The following is a 14,494-nucleotide window of genomic DNA, read 5'->3' as shown; positions in this document are numbered from 1 at the left end:
GAGGCGTTGACGCAAACGTAATTCCAGTAACATACGGGGAGTAATTAGCAACTTGAGTGGGTTTTAAGTGTTGTAATAATCGTAAATTTGCGGGACTATAATCCCAATAGAATACATGAGCCAAAAAAAAAAAAAAACGAGGTGACAGATACTTGGACTCTCACTTTCACGAATCAAATGGAATTGTCGGCGGGTCCTTGTGGATTTTTATCGAGATCGTTTTGAATTGAGCGACTCAAAACCGGTGTGTCTGCGTCTTGATCTTCTTCTCGCGTTTAGAAACAGTGCTTTTGGATACGATTCATCAGAAACACATTCCAGTGTCATCATCATCATCCGAACGATATTGACTTGTAAGGCGGCGATACGACCAGTATTAGCTTGCTACGAGGCCCACGTTCCAGTTCAACTGCAAGCTCAATCCGTAAAACAGAAAACAGCCTTCGTTGTTGTACGAGCAATGTCAACCATCAAGGCTGTCTTTTCTGCCAAAGTCACCCCTTTGCCATATGGTATGTGCCTGATATTTTAGCTCCGTCGTATATATGCTGGAGCTGCTTTGCTGGCACATTTCACATTGAATTTGACTAAACCCATCACAAAACACGTTCTAGCACCTCTTGCCACTGCCTTTCAACTAAAGCCATCGGTAACAGTCACGATTGATCAATCTGATGCACGAGATGCTTCAATTACAATCCCATCGTAAGCTTGCTCCTCGCGAACATCAATGTTTTTACTTTTTCCCAAAAACCCTGACACTCAAGTCTAGGCAAGGATCCAAACCGTGAGAACGTGTCAAATTAGCAAGCTCGTCTTTACAAGCAAGCTCTAATTGCTTCTTTATCTCAAACTACAAAGTGATGTTATTACTGGGGCAGCTCCAGTTCTACGTGCTCTAGGACGATTTGTTGATGGTTCTCACCACATATATGGTGCAGATGCCATCCGTGCTACTCAAATCGATCGCTGGATTGATTTTGCACAAGATACCCTCACATCTACAGCATTTGTTGAAGTATCCGGTGCTCTGGACGAGCTGAATCACCACTTGAAGCTCAGGAGCTTTTTGGTCGGATACCATCTTACCCTTGCAGACTTTGCTGTATGGGGAGCTTTGAAATCAAGCGCAGTGTATGCAGGTCTAGTCAAAGGAAACAAGGCTGGACCATATCTGATCCGGTGGTATGACCATCTATCGTCCGTTCCATCTGTCGTTGAGGCTCTTGCAGCTCTCGAAAATGCCAAGGCCAAGGCATCCACACATGTAAGTACGAGTTCCTTACCTTAGCAGTCACAGTCTTGTGTATTGTTCTTTTCGATAGGTTTTCGTTGTGTTTTAAGGACATAATTGAAAATGCACATCACACACTGATTCTTTTGATCCATATGCAACAGGTCAAGGGACAATCACACCAAGGCAACTTGGACCTAGATCTGACGGGCGCTGAAGAAGGCAATGTAGTAACCCGATTCCCACCAGAGCCTAGTGGATATTTACACATTGGACACGCCAAAGCTGCTTTATTGAATCAATACTATGCCCAAACATATAAAGGAAAAATGCTTCTTCGATTCGATGATACCAATCCATCGAAAGAAAAGATGGAGTATGAGGAATCTATAATAGAAGATTTAAGGCTTATTGGCATTCATCCTGATAAAACGTCGCATACATCTGATCACTTTGATTTGACTTACGAGTATGCTCTGAAGATGATCAAGATGGGTTTAGCCTACGCGGATGATACTGATCAAGAGACTGTATGTTGAAGGCGTCATCTTGGGTTTCTTGTGACTTTTTTGTTTTGACGAGCCCTTGGCTTTAGATGAGAGAAGAACGTACAGCTATGAAGGATTCAAAATGTCGGAACTTGTCAGTCGAGGAGAATCTTCGTCGATTCGAAGAGATGAAAAAAGCCACCGAGTTTGTAAGTCGGATATTTGAACAGACAACTCAGATTTTTTTTGTCACTCTAACTGATTCCTCATTTTCATTACAAAATAGGGCCTTACATGCTGCTTGCGAGCCAAAATCAACATGCAAGATGTCAATGGCACCATGAGAGATCCAGTCATTTATCGATGTAACTTGCAGCCACATCATCGAACAGGATCGACCTGGAAAATATATCCGACCTATGATTTCGTCTGTCCCCTAATTGATTCGTTAGAGGGTGTCACTCATGCTTTGCGTGACAAGGCATACCGTGATCGGAACTTCCAGTATGAATGGTTTTTGAAAGTATTGGACCTGCGATGGGTCCATATCCGAGATTTCAGGTTAGTGTGCAGAAGACTTGCTACATATGGTCTTCAACGTTATGCAGATCCAATCAAAGTGCCTCTTGCTTTTTGTTCACTTCAGATAGCCTTTTGAGAATAGCAAGTTAACCGCACCTACCAAATTTCTTAGCCGAATCAACTTTGTATACACTCTAATGTCAAAACGTAAGCTGGCGTGGTTTGTCGACACTGGTCGTGTCTCAGATTGGGATGATCCTCGCTTCCCAACTATACGTGGTATCCGCAGAAGAGGATTGACCATTGAAGCCTTGCGCAAGTACATCTTGTCACAAGGTGCTTCGCACAAGGACATGTTATTGGAATGGGACAAGATTTGGACCGAGAATAAACGAGTCATTGACCCCGTTGCACCTCGTCATACCGCCATCGCCAAGGAAAACATTGTCAAAGTCATCATAACAGATGATTCATTATCACCATACTCTAAAGAGATGGCCAAGCATAAAAAGAATCCAGATGTTGGTGTGAAACACACTGTATTCTCCAACAATATATATTTAGAGCAGGTTGATGCAGCCTTGATGGAAATGGATGAGGAAGTCACGTTGATGGATTGGGGTAATGCTATTGTGTCAGGTATTGCTCACAAGGCTGACAAAACAACCGTTGACTTTATATATCTTACACTGCACTTGGAGGGTGATTTCAAAAAGACCAAGAAAAAGCTGACGTGGTTGTCTATTGGTGGATCTGATGCTTCTGGCAAAGATGCAGGGGTTAATCTCGTCTTACATGATTATGATTATCTAATAACCAAGAAGAAGATGGAGGAAGATGAAGAGATTGATGCCGTTTTGACTCCAGTTACCGAATTCAAGGTATGGCAGTTTTAGTTAGTGTTCGAGGTTGATAATGTTTAACGTCGATTCTTGCTAGACTGAGGCAGTGGGAGACTGGAATCTGAAGCTTGTGAAGAAGGGTATGAAGTCCACAATTCGGGGTTTCTATGTTTTTGCACTCAATCTCATCAATCTCACCCATCGTACCAACTGTTTCTCTTTATAGGCGACATCATTCAATTTGAGCGAAAAGGATACTTTATATGTGATGTCGCTTATGACTCAAAGAAGCCCGACGAACCCCTGCAATTTATTTTGATACCTGATGGTAGTGCCGCTACTACAGCTTCAAAGGCAGACAAGAGTGTCACAGCTCCCGCATCAAAGGCTGAATCAGCTCCAGCAGCAGCCAAAGCTTCTTCTGCAGAAAAGCAAGCTAAAAAGGATGCAAAAGCTGCACCAGCAGCCAATGATATCTCGAGTATAAAAATGTATTCGGTTCCACCTGTATATGGAGATATCCAGATTGATGTTAGCAAAGTCACGAAGATGTACACTGTGCCTAATGTCATGGGTGATATCGACTTTGGTCATTCGAGCAAGGCGAATGGAGCTGTAAGTTACTGAACTGGACTGTATATTCGCTTTTGCTCAACAGCTCTCCCGGAAACCTTGTAGGTCAAACCAGCAGCTACACCAGCAGCAACGTCTTCTACTCCTGCACCAGCAGAAAAGAAGCCTGCGGCAGCTTCATCGTCGGCTGCACTCCCAGTTGCCACTTCTGGTGGCGAGTCTTTGATTTCCAAACTTGATATTGTCATTGGCAAGATCATTGATGTGAAGAAACATCCAGATGCTGATTCTCTTTGTACGCCACTGTTTTTGTTGTTTGAGACCTTCTTTGTTGGTGTATTAGAACACATATTTTTACATTCTACTTTAGATGTCGAACAAATCGATTGTGGAGAAGCTCAACCTCGTGAAGTTGTCAGTGGACTAGTCAAGTTCATGACTGAGGATCAAGTTCGTGTAAGTCAACAAAATCGGTGTTCGTGCATAAGTCGTATTTTTCTCGTCTGCTGAATTTATTTCGTATTGCTTTAGGGACGAGATGTGCTCATATTGAGAAACTTGAAACCAGCAGCGTAAGTTTTGGCCTTTCCAGCTGAGTCGAATCGTGCCTTTATTAGGAGGACAATCTAATACTAAAATCACCACACAACCTCATAGAATGCGTGGAGTCAAATCGCATGCCATGGTCTTGTGTTCATCGGATGCAGAACATACCAAGGTTGAATTCTTGATACCTCCAGCTGGATCAAAGCCTGGAGATCGAGTCTTCTTTGAAGGTCATCAAGGTATCATTTTGCTTACATCATTCCATGGGAATCGCCACGTCTTTTATTGTTGTCAGCTTGAAAAGACGAGCTCTCCAAACAAAGTGAGACCTGTGAATCACTCGTTCTCAGAACTTTTACTCTGTCTTGTAGGTGAACCCGAGGCACAATTGAATCCCAAAAAGAAGGTCTGGGAAAGCATACAACCTGACTTCACAACCACACCAGAGCTCGTTGCAGTGTGGAAGGGTATTCCTTTCCAGACTTCGAAAGGTGTTGTCAAGACTGCATCTCTTGTAGGAGCCACAATCAAGTAAATGTGAGAATCTGTAGCTAATAGAGAATGTTTTCACAAAGCAAACAGATCATCGCAACCATGTACGCGTTTCTGAGAGACCTTTGTTCATTCTAGTAAAAGCAGGGTTACAAGACTAGGGTTTAGTTTACGTTTTTTTTTTGTGTTTGAGTATGGTTAAATTCCTTCCATTTTTCATTTTCCTCCTCCCCAACACAACTACCACAAAACGAAACTGTCATTCAAGCATCCAACTCTTGATTCCCGACGTCTAACTATGCAAAGAAAAAACTAGAATACGACAACAGCAAAAAGAAAAACAAACAAATCAAAAAAATATTCAAACATGCAACCCCATTGATTGATTTAAACCCATATTTTGCAAGCTAGTTAGACACGATATTGCTACATTATGTAATGATCCACCCTCCCTTCAAACTCCCAATTTATGCAAATTATGCAAACATCCACATCGTGTTGTAACAGCATCTTTTTCAACATGTTTGATTCACGTCTTTGTGCCAACTCATTCATTTAATAAGGGTTAAAACCCGTTTCGACAGGTGAAGAGCGTTCCAACTCTTCCCATGGATTTTTAATAATCGATGGGGTTGCATATGAGGAAATGGGTGTTCCATTTATAACACTTTGTTCGACAAAAGCATTTTTAGCTTCTTTTATGGTTGTTGATGCTACTGCTACCTGCTCCGGTAATGATGACGATGGTTGATCTGGCGTGGCACTAGGTGAAGATGTTTCTTTCTTTATTTTCACTGCAGTTGGTAGTGCTGATAATGAAGCAGCAGGTGGAGCGGTGAGTTGTGCACGTGGTTCAGTCACTCCTGGTGGGGCTGGATCTGATGACGATGGTTGTTGATTTCGAGGAGCAGGTGGTTGTGGTTCATCCATTCTCCTTCTCTAAAAAGTAAGAAAATGGAGGGTGAGTCGGATTTGTAAAATCCCAATAGAGTCGTATGACGCAGGTTAACCAGCCGCATACGAAATGCCGTATGAAAACAATGTTCCCTTTTCTCAGAGTTATGGAGGACTGTGGGTTACTCACAGACGGTGCACCCACCTTTGGGTCTCGCTCACGATCGCGATCCATACTTCTTCGATCACGAGAGTAGCCTCCTCCTCCTCTATCACCACGACCACGGCCCCCTCCATAGTCATCTCGAGGTCTCCAACCACCTCTTTGTGGATATGGCGAGCCGCCTGGTCTATAATTATCATAATCACGGGGTGGGCCACCACCACCACCACGTCTCATGCCTCCTCCACGTTGTGAATCGTAGTTACCTCTGGTAGGATATCGTCCTCCACCACGATCGCCACGACCTCTTGACATTCCTCGACCGCCAGCACCACCACTATTGTATGGCACAGAATGATACTCTGGTCCAGGACCAGGTGGTGGATATATTGAAGTAGGTGGCATCATGTTGTATCCCCGTTCCATTGGAGGTTGTTGAGGTGCCATTCCGTCATAATTACCATAAGAGTTATCCATTTGAGGGACTGGTGGACGTTGTTGATGCTGCTGATGACCACCGCCCATAGACATTGGAGGACGACCACCACCACCGTAGCGAGTATCAGATCTTGGTCTATACGGAGATACGGGACCAGAAGGTTGCATTCCATTTACTATTGATGGAGGAGCACCCTGAAGAGGGGGAGGCCTAGGAGAGCTCATATTATTATAAGCAGGCTGTTGCATATATGGCTGTTGCGGTTGTTGTTGAGGGTATAGTTGCTGTTGCTGAATAGTTAGCTGTTGTTGCGGCTGTTGAGGCATCATCATTGGCTGCTGCTGCTGTTGAGGCATCATTTGTTGTTGATACATGTAGTATTGTTGAGCAGCATAGTACTGGTTTGTATAATCCTGGTAAGCCTGTTGCTGTTGTTGATGATTAGGAGCAGCAACAGGAGGCGGCGGTGGGGGAATGGCCTGAGCAGTCGAAGGATATGCTACAGGAGCATGAGAATAAGTAGTTTGTTGGCCACCAACACCATAACCTGGATTGCCTGGATACATTCTAAGTTGAAGATTGAGCGTGTTTTAATAACCAGGCTTGAACGGAGATTAGAAAAGGAAATAGAGATAATAAATATTATGATCTTACTTGTAATAATTATATTTGCTCCAAGCTACCAAGCTCTCTCTCTCTCTCTCTCTCTCTCTTGATATTATATAAGTAGCTCAGTTTGATGGCAACTTTGCGATTTTTTTCTTCAAAAAGGACGAATAACAAGGAGGAAAACGGGACGAGTTTCCAAGGACAATGAAGAAGGAGTAAAGCTCAAAAGTCCCCGTCTGCTATTATATGTATTGGCTCAAGTAAGCTATACCCTCTCTTCGCTTCAGTCAGCTATATTCTTTACTCGATTTCGCCTTGACATTTTGATATTTTACCCAACATTTTGGCAACATTTGAACATTTGGCAAAATGACCAATTAACCAACATTTCTCATATATATCATATTGTAATAGTTATGAGCCAACAATCTTCACCATCATCTAATGTTTATGGCAAAGCACTTCCACTGGCAACTCATACCGCAAGTTCAGGGAGATTGTTCAACGATTTCTATCCCGATGCCCAAGCAGACTTGCCCGCCTCTTCCTCCCTCATTGCCCAACTCTCTCAGCAAGTAGATCTAGTCAGATCCAGTGCTGAAAATAGAATAACTGCCCTCGCTGCTTTTGCTGCTCAAACTAGAGCTATAGCAAAACACTCTCCGTCTCCTAGTGCTGCTGGTGGGGGCAATAGTAGTACTACGAGCGGTGGCAATTCTGCTAGTGCTAGTAATACAGGGCCTGTCATAAACCAACAGCCTCCTTCATCATCTTCATCAGGATCATTAAGCTCTGCTCTATCGTCCAAGTCTTCGTCTTCAGGAGGTCTTGGAAGTGCTATTGCTGGAATGGTCAAAGGAGGCGTAGATCCTAGTGCTGTAGCTGCTACTCTAGCCCAAGTGCAGCAGCAGCAATCACAACAGCAGCAACAACCTGGTAAATCACCATCATTACAAAAACAACCTTCTCCACAACCATCGCCTTATACAATGACCGCTGCTCAACGGAAGGTCTCATTGAAAGTCAAGAATCAGAAAGATGGTATGGGTGTGTCTCGTTGTATCTGGGTTCATCTAGACCATCATTCAAGCTTTACCATCATTTCTGTTTTCATTCTAGAACCAGAAGCTAACCGTAGATCTGCTGGTGGTTCTCCTTCTCCGTTCAACTCTATAGTAGATCCAAATAAAAAGAGAAAACGTGATGGTGAAGAAGATCAGCCTCCCGCTAATGAAGTGACTGCAAAACTGGAAGATGGTGCTACTGTAAAAATGACTTCTATATCAGGCTCAACTATAAAGATACAAAAGACAGATGCTCCTCGATCTGTTTCTGATCAAGTGGTAGTTGTGCCATCACCAATACCATCTTCTTCGGCTCCTGCTGTGCCAGCTCCCATCAAGGGCACAGGAACTCCCAAAACCGGCAAGCCTGTAAGTTGGGATGCTGTAATCGAAGGCAAATGTACTTGCAAAGATCAGCTGGGAGTTCCACTGTGAACTATCGCTTTTTTGCATGCAGTGTTAACTGCAACAATCTGAAGATTGACCTATAGTTAACCAACTCATTTTACAGGCTCCAAAGACAGCTCGGCAAAACAGCCAAGCATATGGTCAAAAGGCAAAACAAGCATCTCATCGTAAAAAGGGTACAGATGATGCAGCACCCCCGCCTGCTCCTTTACCATTCGAAGCGTCATTAGGAGGTGATGCTCCACCAATGACTGAAGGAGACTTGTCAAAGGTGGTCAAACCATCAAATCAGATACCAATCAATCAATTTTGGAGTTATGCGGATCAATACTTTAGAGATTTGACTGAAGAAGATATTAAGTGGCTGCAAGATAAAGTAAGTGTAGTCGCATTTATCCGTAATCAAGTGTGGTTTGGGCGTGTTGGGTAGAAACGCATGAGCTCCTGTAGTATTGTCCTTGTCTTCACAATCTCACCACTATTTCAAACTCATCCCCACATAGGGTTATGATGTAGCAGCATATACTATTCCAGCACTGGGAAGAAGTTGGAGGTATGTATTTCAGGAACAAGATTCTGGTACATACAACGGTTCAGCTCTCCCAGTCATGGATATGTCTCCACGATACGATACAGTTCCCGATGACTCGTTACTTCTACCTGGTGACGCATTCTTTGGACCACTCACTGAACGTGTCGTTGCTGGTTTACAAGCTGTCGGTGTCTATGATGATGCCTACTGGAAGTCGTATTTAGATAACGCTAATTTAGATACAAATGCTAATGAGCCACCTGAAAAAGTCAAGGCTGGAAGTAAAGCTGAGGTCACAGAACTAGAAGATCGTATCAAACAAGAATTGAAGCATTTAGGACTGATCCCTCATGAAGAGGTATAATCAGGCCACCATAATCTGTGTGTTGTTTGTTGTTACGATCTGACTCTTGACACATTGTTACTAACTAGCCAAACGAATGGGAAGCTACTGATGACGATGAAATCACTCAAGAGCTAAAAAAGAGACAAATGGAGCTTCGTAAACAGGTTGAAACAAATCAATTCCGTAAACAACGATTACGAGAAGCTGCTGTCGGTTGGAAGGCATGGCAAGAGTATTCTGATGTATTGGATGAGTTGAATAAGCAAGCATTCTCCGCTTACCAGAAACGATATGTGAGTTATAACCTTCATGCCTTCACTGGTGTGTTTTCGCAATACCATGCTCTTTTTTTAACCAATCTTCATTTCCTTAGCAAAAGGGCTCATCCAAACGAAAAAAGCTCAAACCATTGTCAACACCAAGACCATTGTCCGAACACACTTTGCAAATATTGGCCAAAAGAAACCAACTGGTTGAAGAAATCGGCAAACGATTGCCAAGCAGTATCTATAGTGTCCCTACTACATCCTTGTATTCGACAAGTGATCTGAAAACCGAGGGCTCTTCTGTACAGAGTGCCGGAGACGGTGATGTGGAAATGCTAGACTCAACCACAGCATAAAGTCGGAAGGCAGAAAAACAATCTATTATGTAAAAAAAATGGAAGTTTAAAATCGCATATTTAGCTTTTCCTAAAGCTTCAGTGAATGGAGGTGAAGGGGTGTGCTTGTGTGGATTTGAACGAGGGGATGGAGATTGTAGAAACGTTTTGTTTTAGATTGGTTATTTATTGTATGTAACAATGATAAATTTGCACTTCAGCTACAGCAACACTTTGACGCGTACAATGGTTGATCGCGGCTTTCCTTTTGTTTTCACGTGAATGTATTATGGATATTATAAAATGGGTTCCCTCTCACACAAATGCGATATTACTAACTACAAAAAGATTATACAGTTTACAAATACGGCTGATATATATGATTACAGGAGGACTGAAGAGTTGCAGTAAGGAATTCTAAAAGAGGGGCTACGTTTCAAAGTGCGGTATAGTCCATATGTTGTTGGTCTTGTTGAGGTGTGCCAAAACTTTGAATATGCTGCTGTTGCTGATGATAAAACTGTTGTGACACTTGAGGATTCTGTACACCACCACCATCACCACCACTATGGTTATTAGGATTACTTGGATAAGCCACAGGCAGATACGGATTAGTAAGGAATTCGTGGTTGTTACTATATGACTGTTGACTATGTGGTGAGGGTTGATCTCCGCCTGGTTGTTGGCTGCTATCATAATTTTCACGGTGCTGCTGGGCCTCTCCTTCATTCGAATGTCTTTGATCAGGATGCTGAATTTCGTTATTGGTGCTGAATAAGGATTCTGTTACAGAGTTGAATGTCCCATCGTAAAAAAAATCGAGTTGTAAATCCATTTTGAATGATTCGTTCACTGCTCCACCTGCACTGTTACTGGATTGAGGCACCTGAGTATCAATGCTCTGTTGCTGCTGCTGTGGTGGCTGATGATGCTGCTGTGGTGTACCATTAAGACTATTAAGGGAAGCGACAGGTGATGTCTGTTCCGACGATGACGTGTTTGTCGATGTAGCAGGTGGCGTCAGACTTGACGATATTTGTTGAGGCGATGTAGCATCGTTACGATTCGGAGATGTTGTATATGGTGATGTCGAGTTACTGGTTTGAGGAGATACAGATGGAACGATTCCACCCAATTGGACTACCAGTGATTTCAGTTGATTTAATTCCATTTGAGCTGCAGAGCGTTCATGCAGGAGTTGGATGACGTATTCGTTTACTGTTGCGTGGGAAGAGATAAAGAGATAGAAGATGGTTAGAAAGTGCCATGAGAGACTAAAAAAGAATGTCGTCCATGTAAGTACCTCGTTCAAGCACTCGCAATTTGGACATATTCTTGCTCTTGGGCGGCGGTAACTTCTCTCGTAGTTCCTCAAACTGCCCCTTAAGTATGTCTCGACGATGTTGTTCTGCCGTCCTTTGAGTGTGCTTTTTGCCTAAAGTCGATGATGGCCTTCTACAAAACAACGGTGCAGGGATTAGAGGTCATACTTGACAGCCAATGGACCAAACGAAATATCTTCGAGTCACAGAGAACTACGACTCACTTGCTGGTCGATCTGGATTCGTTCCCACTATCTTCATCATTCATAGGTTCCTCCACGATACGATTACTAGTTTGCGAGCCTAGATTCATTAGCCCCGCTGGCGTCGCAGGACTCGTAGAATTACCATCACCAGTCTGCAGTTCTTGGTTTGACTTGTTACTAATAATATGAGGATTGCTGCTTTGCAGAGCCGCTAAATCTAGTGCTGACGTTGATCTGCCTATAACGGCTGATACAGCAGCGGGAAGCAGTTCGGGTGTTCCAGGCGCACTAATTATACTACTTGTGATACTGCCACTGCTGCTGCTATTACTTCCTCTGACGGGAGTACCCATTCCTTTCATGTGATTCGGCGACATTGCAGGTGATGTCGGCGTCGAAGACGGCGGTCTAGCTAGTGGACGATGATACAGAGACGAGTTTGATGGTGCAGGTGATGATGGAGTAGTCGGTTGCAGGGCAGGTGATTGCATGAAAAATGATTGTGGAGATGTTGGTGCCGATCTTGGAGATGACAGTGTTAGTGATGACATTATTCCGGATGCTGCTGAGGTCGATATAAGCTGAGGGCTCGGTCTTCCTGCCTTCCTTTTAGTTACTTTATACTGCTTAGACTTGTCGGGCAAAAGCACTGGTGATATCATGGTGGTTTCGTACGATGGATGTCTAGATCTCGGCGGTGGTTGTATAGGAGTGCCTGGTGGAGTCGCTAATCCACTATTCTGCAGGAAAAACTTACTAGACACCATCCTCGGTGCGGATTGCTGCACTTGTTGTGGCTGCTGCATTTGGGGTGGTTGCTGCAGGATTTGTATTTGCTGCGGCTGTTGCTGCTGTTGACCCTGTATAACCTGTAAATGACCATGCATTTGTTGATCTTGTGGTAGCATAGCGACGGGTCTAAATCCCTGTGATGTGAATTGTTGTTGCGGTGGTTGTGAATAAGTCGTTATAGGCTGGAGGACAGTTTGTCCAGATGGCATCTGCACAGATTGATAATACACTTGTTGAGTCACAAGCTGCATAGGCATTCCCACAGACGAATTCACCACCGTTGGTTGATTCATTCCATTTGCTTGAGCCATATATTGTATCGGCATCTGACGTGGCTGCTGTTGTTGCTTACTAGTACGATTACTGGGCTTCTTTAGCTGAGGAATTGCCATTTGTGTTTGCTGTGGATCTGCAAGTATATAATATGTTTGAGGCAGTACTGCAGATTCAGGTAATAGTGGTTTTGCTTCGGGTATCTGGTGGTATTGCATCGTTGTTGCAGCAAGTGCCATAGCCGGTGTAGATGATAAAAAGAACTATGAAATTCAAAATGGAAAATTGAGTCAAAGTGTGTCTCCAAACGTTGCATTTACGTGTACAAGGTTTTTGATCAAGAACATCGAAAAAGTTTGCTTCGACAACTTTGACAAAACCAAAAAGGTCCGGCATGAAGGGAACATGTACATCGGTTCGATCACAATAGTACTCTAAGCTTACATCATCGTCCTCTTCATCGTCTTCCTCTAGCATTTCGTCGTCTTCCATTGCAAGATGATGATTTCTGCCAATGTTTGACGATTCATTAATCGGAGGCTGTTGTTGACCATATTGCATAACTAGCTCAGCCTGAATCTGAGGCTGATATGCATTGCGAATGATACTTTGGTATTGGTCTTGATTTAAGTATGTTCCACCCAATTGCTGCTGCTGATTTTGCGGATTTGTGGCATGCGAGAGAACATATTGTGGCACGTTTTGCTGGTGATGAGCACGGTCGCCCATTACGAACAGGGCCCAGCTCTCTCCTAGGCCGATTGCAGGTTCTCCAAAGAGCTTCTGATAAATCGCACTTGTCTCTCTTTTTATTTGCCCTCATGGCTTTGAGGACAAGCACTTTCGCAGGAGAACTTGGACAATATATCATCCATTGAAAACTCCCTACTTTTACGGAACGTTTTCAGTTCTTCATGGCTCAAAGCGCATCTATAATAGATCCATTCGCGAAAATCACGGTTCGTATTGTCCAGTGTGAGTTGATTGCACAGTCCTTTATTAGTGTACAAATTCAGCTATAGTATGATCAAACCAACATACTATTATGCTGCTACTCATGGTCTGGTGCTGCCTCATACTATACATCAACATATTCCCAGCGTGGTGGTCGCAAATCAAGTCTGGATCCATTCTACTCAAGTCTGCAAGCGCGATTACGCCTTGTAGTATTGTGCCCGTGACACTATGACGAGGTGAGTAGCCAGCATGTTGAATTTGAAATTGATTGTTGAATTTAACACTCCCTTTTCATTTTAGATGGTGAGTTGATGTTGGTTTGCTGTATTTAGTGATGCTATCATGTACGGACACAGTCTTGTAACATTTGTAATTTTAATAGCACTTTCGCGGAATGGATTCAACCCAAATTCACCATGTGACAGAGATAAATGCAACCAAATTCTGCTAAATATAGTTCCTAAATTGACTGGTAAAAGCATCTGATTACACGTGCTATAACTTACTAAACTCCTCGCAATTCATCAACCCAACAAAATCATATTAGACCATTGACTTTTGATCTACCCAGCATTTAAGTGATGGATCGTATACTTCTGTCTTGGTTGTGAATTGAAACTGCCCTGTGTTTGGATCACAACGACCGACCTTAGAAATCAACCATGATCAACCTCGGCATCGCCCACGTATACTGCCAACACTGCTCTTACCGAAATAGTTCGAGTTCCTTGATGAGGTGGTGTAGATCTGCTCATGAAAGGATGGCGGGTAAAGTTGCGATCACGTTCAAAACTGGGGAAGTGAGGAGCACACACAAAAGGGGTTTGTCGACGTGTTTCAAAGAAGTCTTCCAAAAAAGAGTCATAGGATGTGGCAGCTTGTCTGATGTTGCTAATAAATCATTGGTCAATGAGGATCGGAGAAGCCCGTCTGGTACGTTGAAACACAATAAAGTTGACAAAGCAGAAGACTCACTTGCGAGCGTCACGAACAAAACCAGAGCCAAAGAAATCGTAATCCATAGTAGTGCTGAATTCATATTGCCTTCGTGTTGGTTCACTCCTTGTCGGCGTCCATTGGTTCATAGCATTCAAACTGACGTCGTACTCTCTTCGTCGTTCAGCTGAATAAAGATCAGAATCAATTTAAAATTCATTTAAAAGCAGATTGCTCATGACTCACGGTCAGAGA

The 14,494-nt window shown here is 43.3% G+C and overlaps 1 protein-coding gene across 1 annotated transcript; it reads left to right on the top strand.

Annotated features, from left to right (window-relative positions):
- Nucleotides 1-7,218: 7,218 nt before the first annotated feature.
- Nucleotides 7,219-9,774, top strand: SmJEL517_g05275 (uncharacterized protein; the record flags this gene model as incomplete). Its single annotated transcript, XM_031171201.1, has 6 exons — nt 7,219-7,843; nt 7,922-8,235; nt 8,378-8,650; nt 8,778-9,164; nt 9,239-9,445; nt 9,526-9,774. 6 exons carry the CDS (start codon nt 7,219-7,221, stop codon nt 9,772-9,774), a joined length of 2,055 nt encoding a protein of 684 aa, XP_031022848.1.
- Between the last annotated feature and the right edge of the window lie 4,720 nt (nt 9,775-14,494).

Source organism: Synchytrium microbalum (assembly GCF_006535985.1).
Source record: "Synchytrium microbalum strain JEL517 chromosome Unknown SmJEL517_scf0045, whole genome shotgun sequence".
NCBI classification, from domain to species: domain Eukaryota; kingdom Fungi; phylum Chytridiomycota; class Chytridiomycetes; order Synchytriales; family Synchytriaceae; genus Synchytrium; species Synchytrium microbalum.
This window is presented reverse-complemented; position numbering and strand designations above follow the sequence as displayed.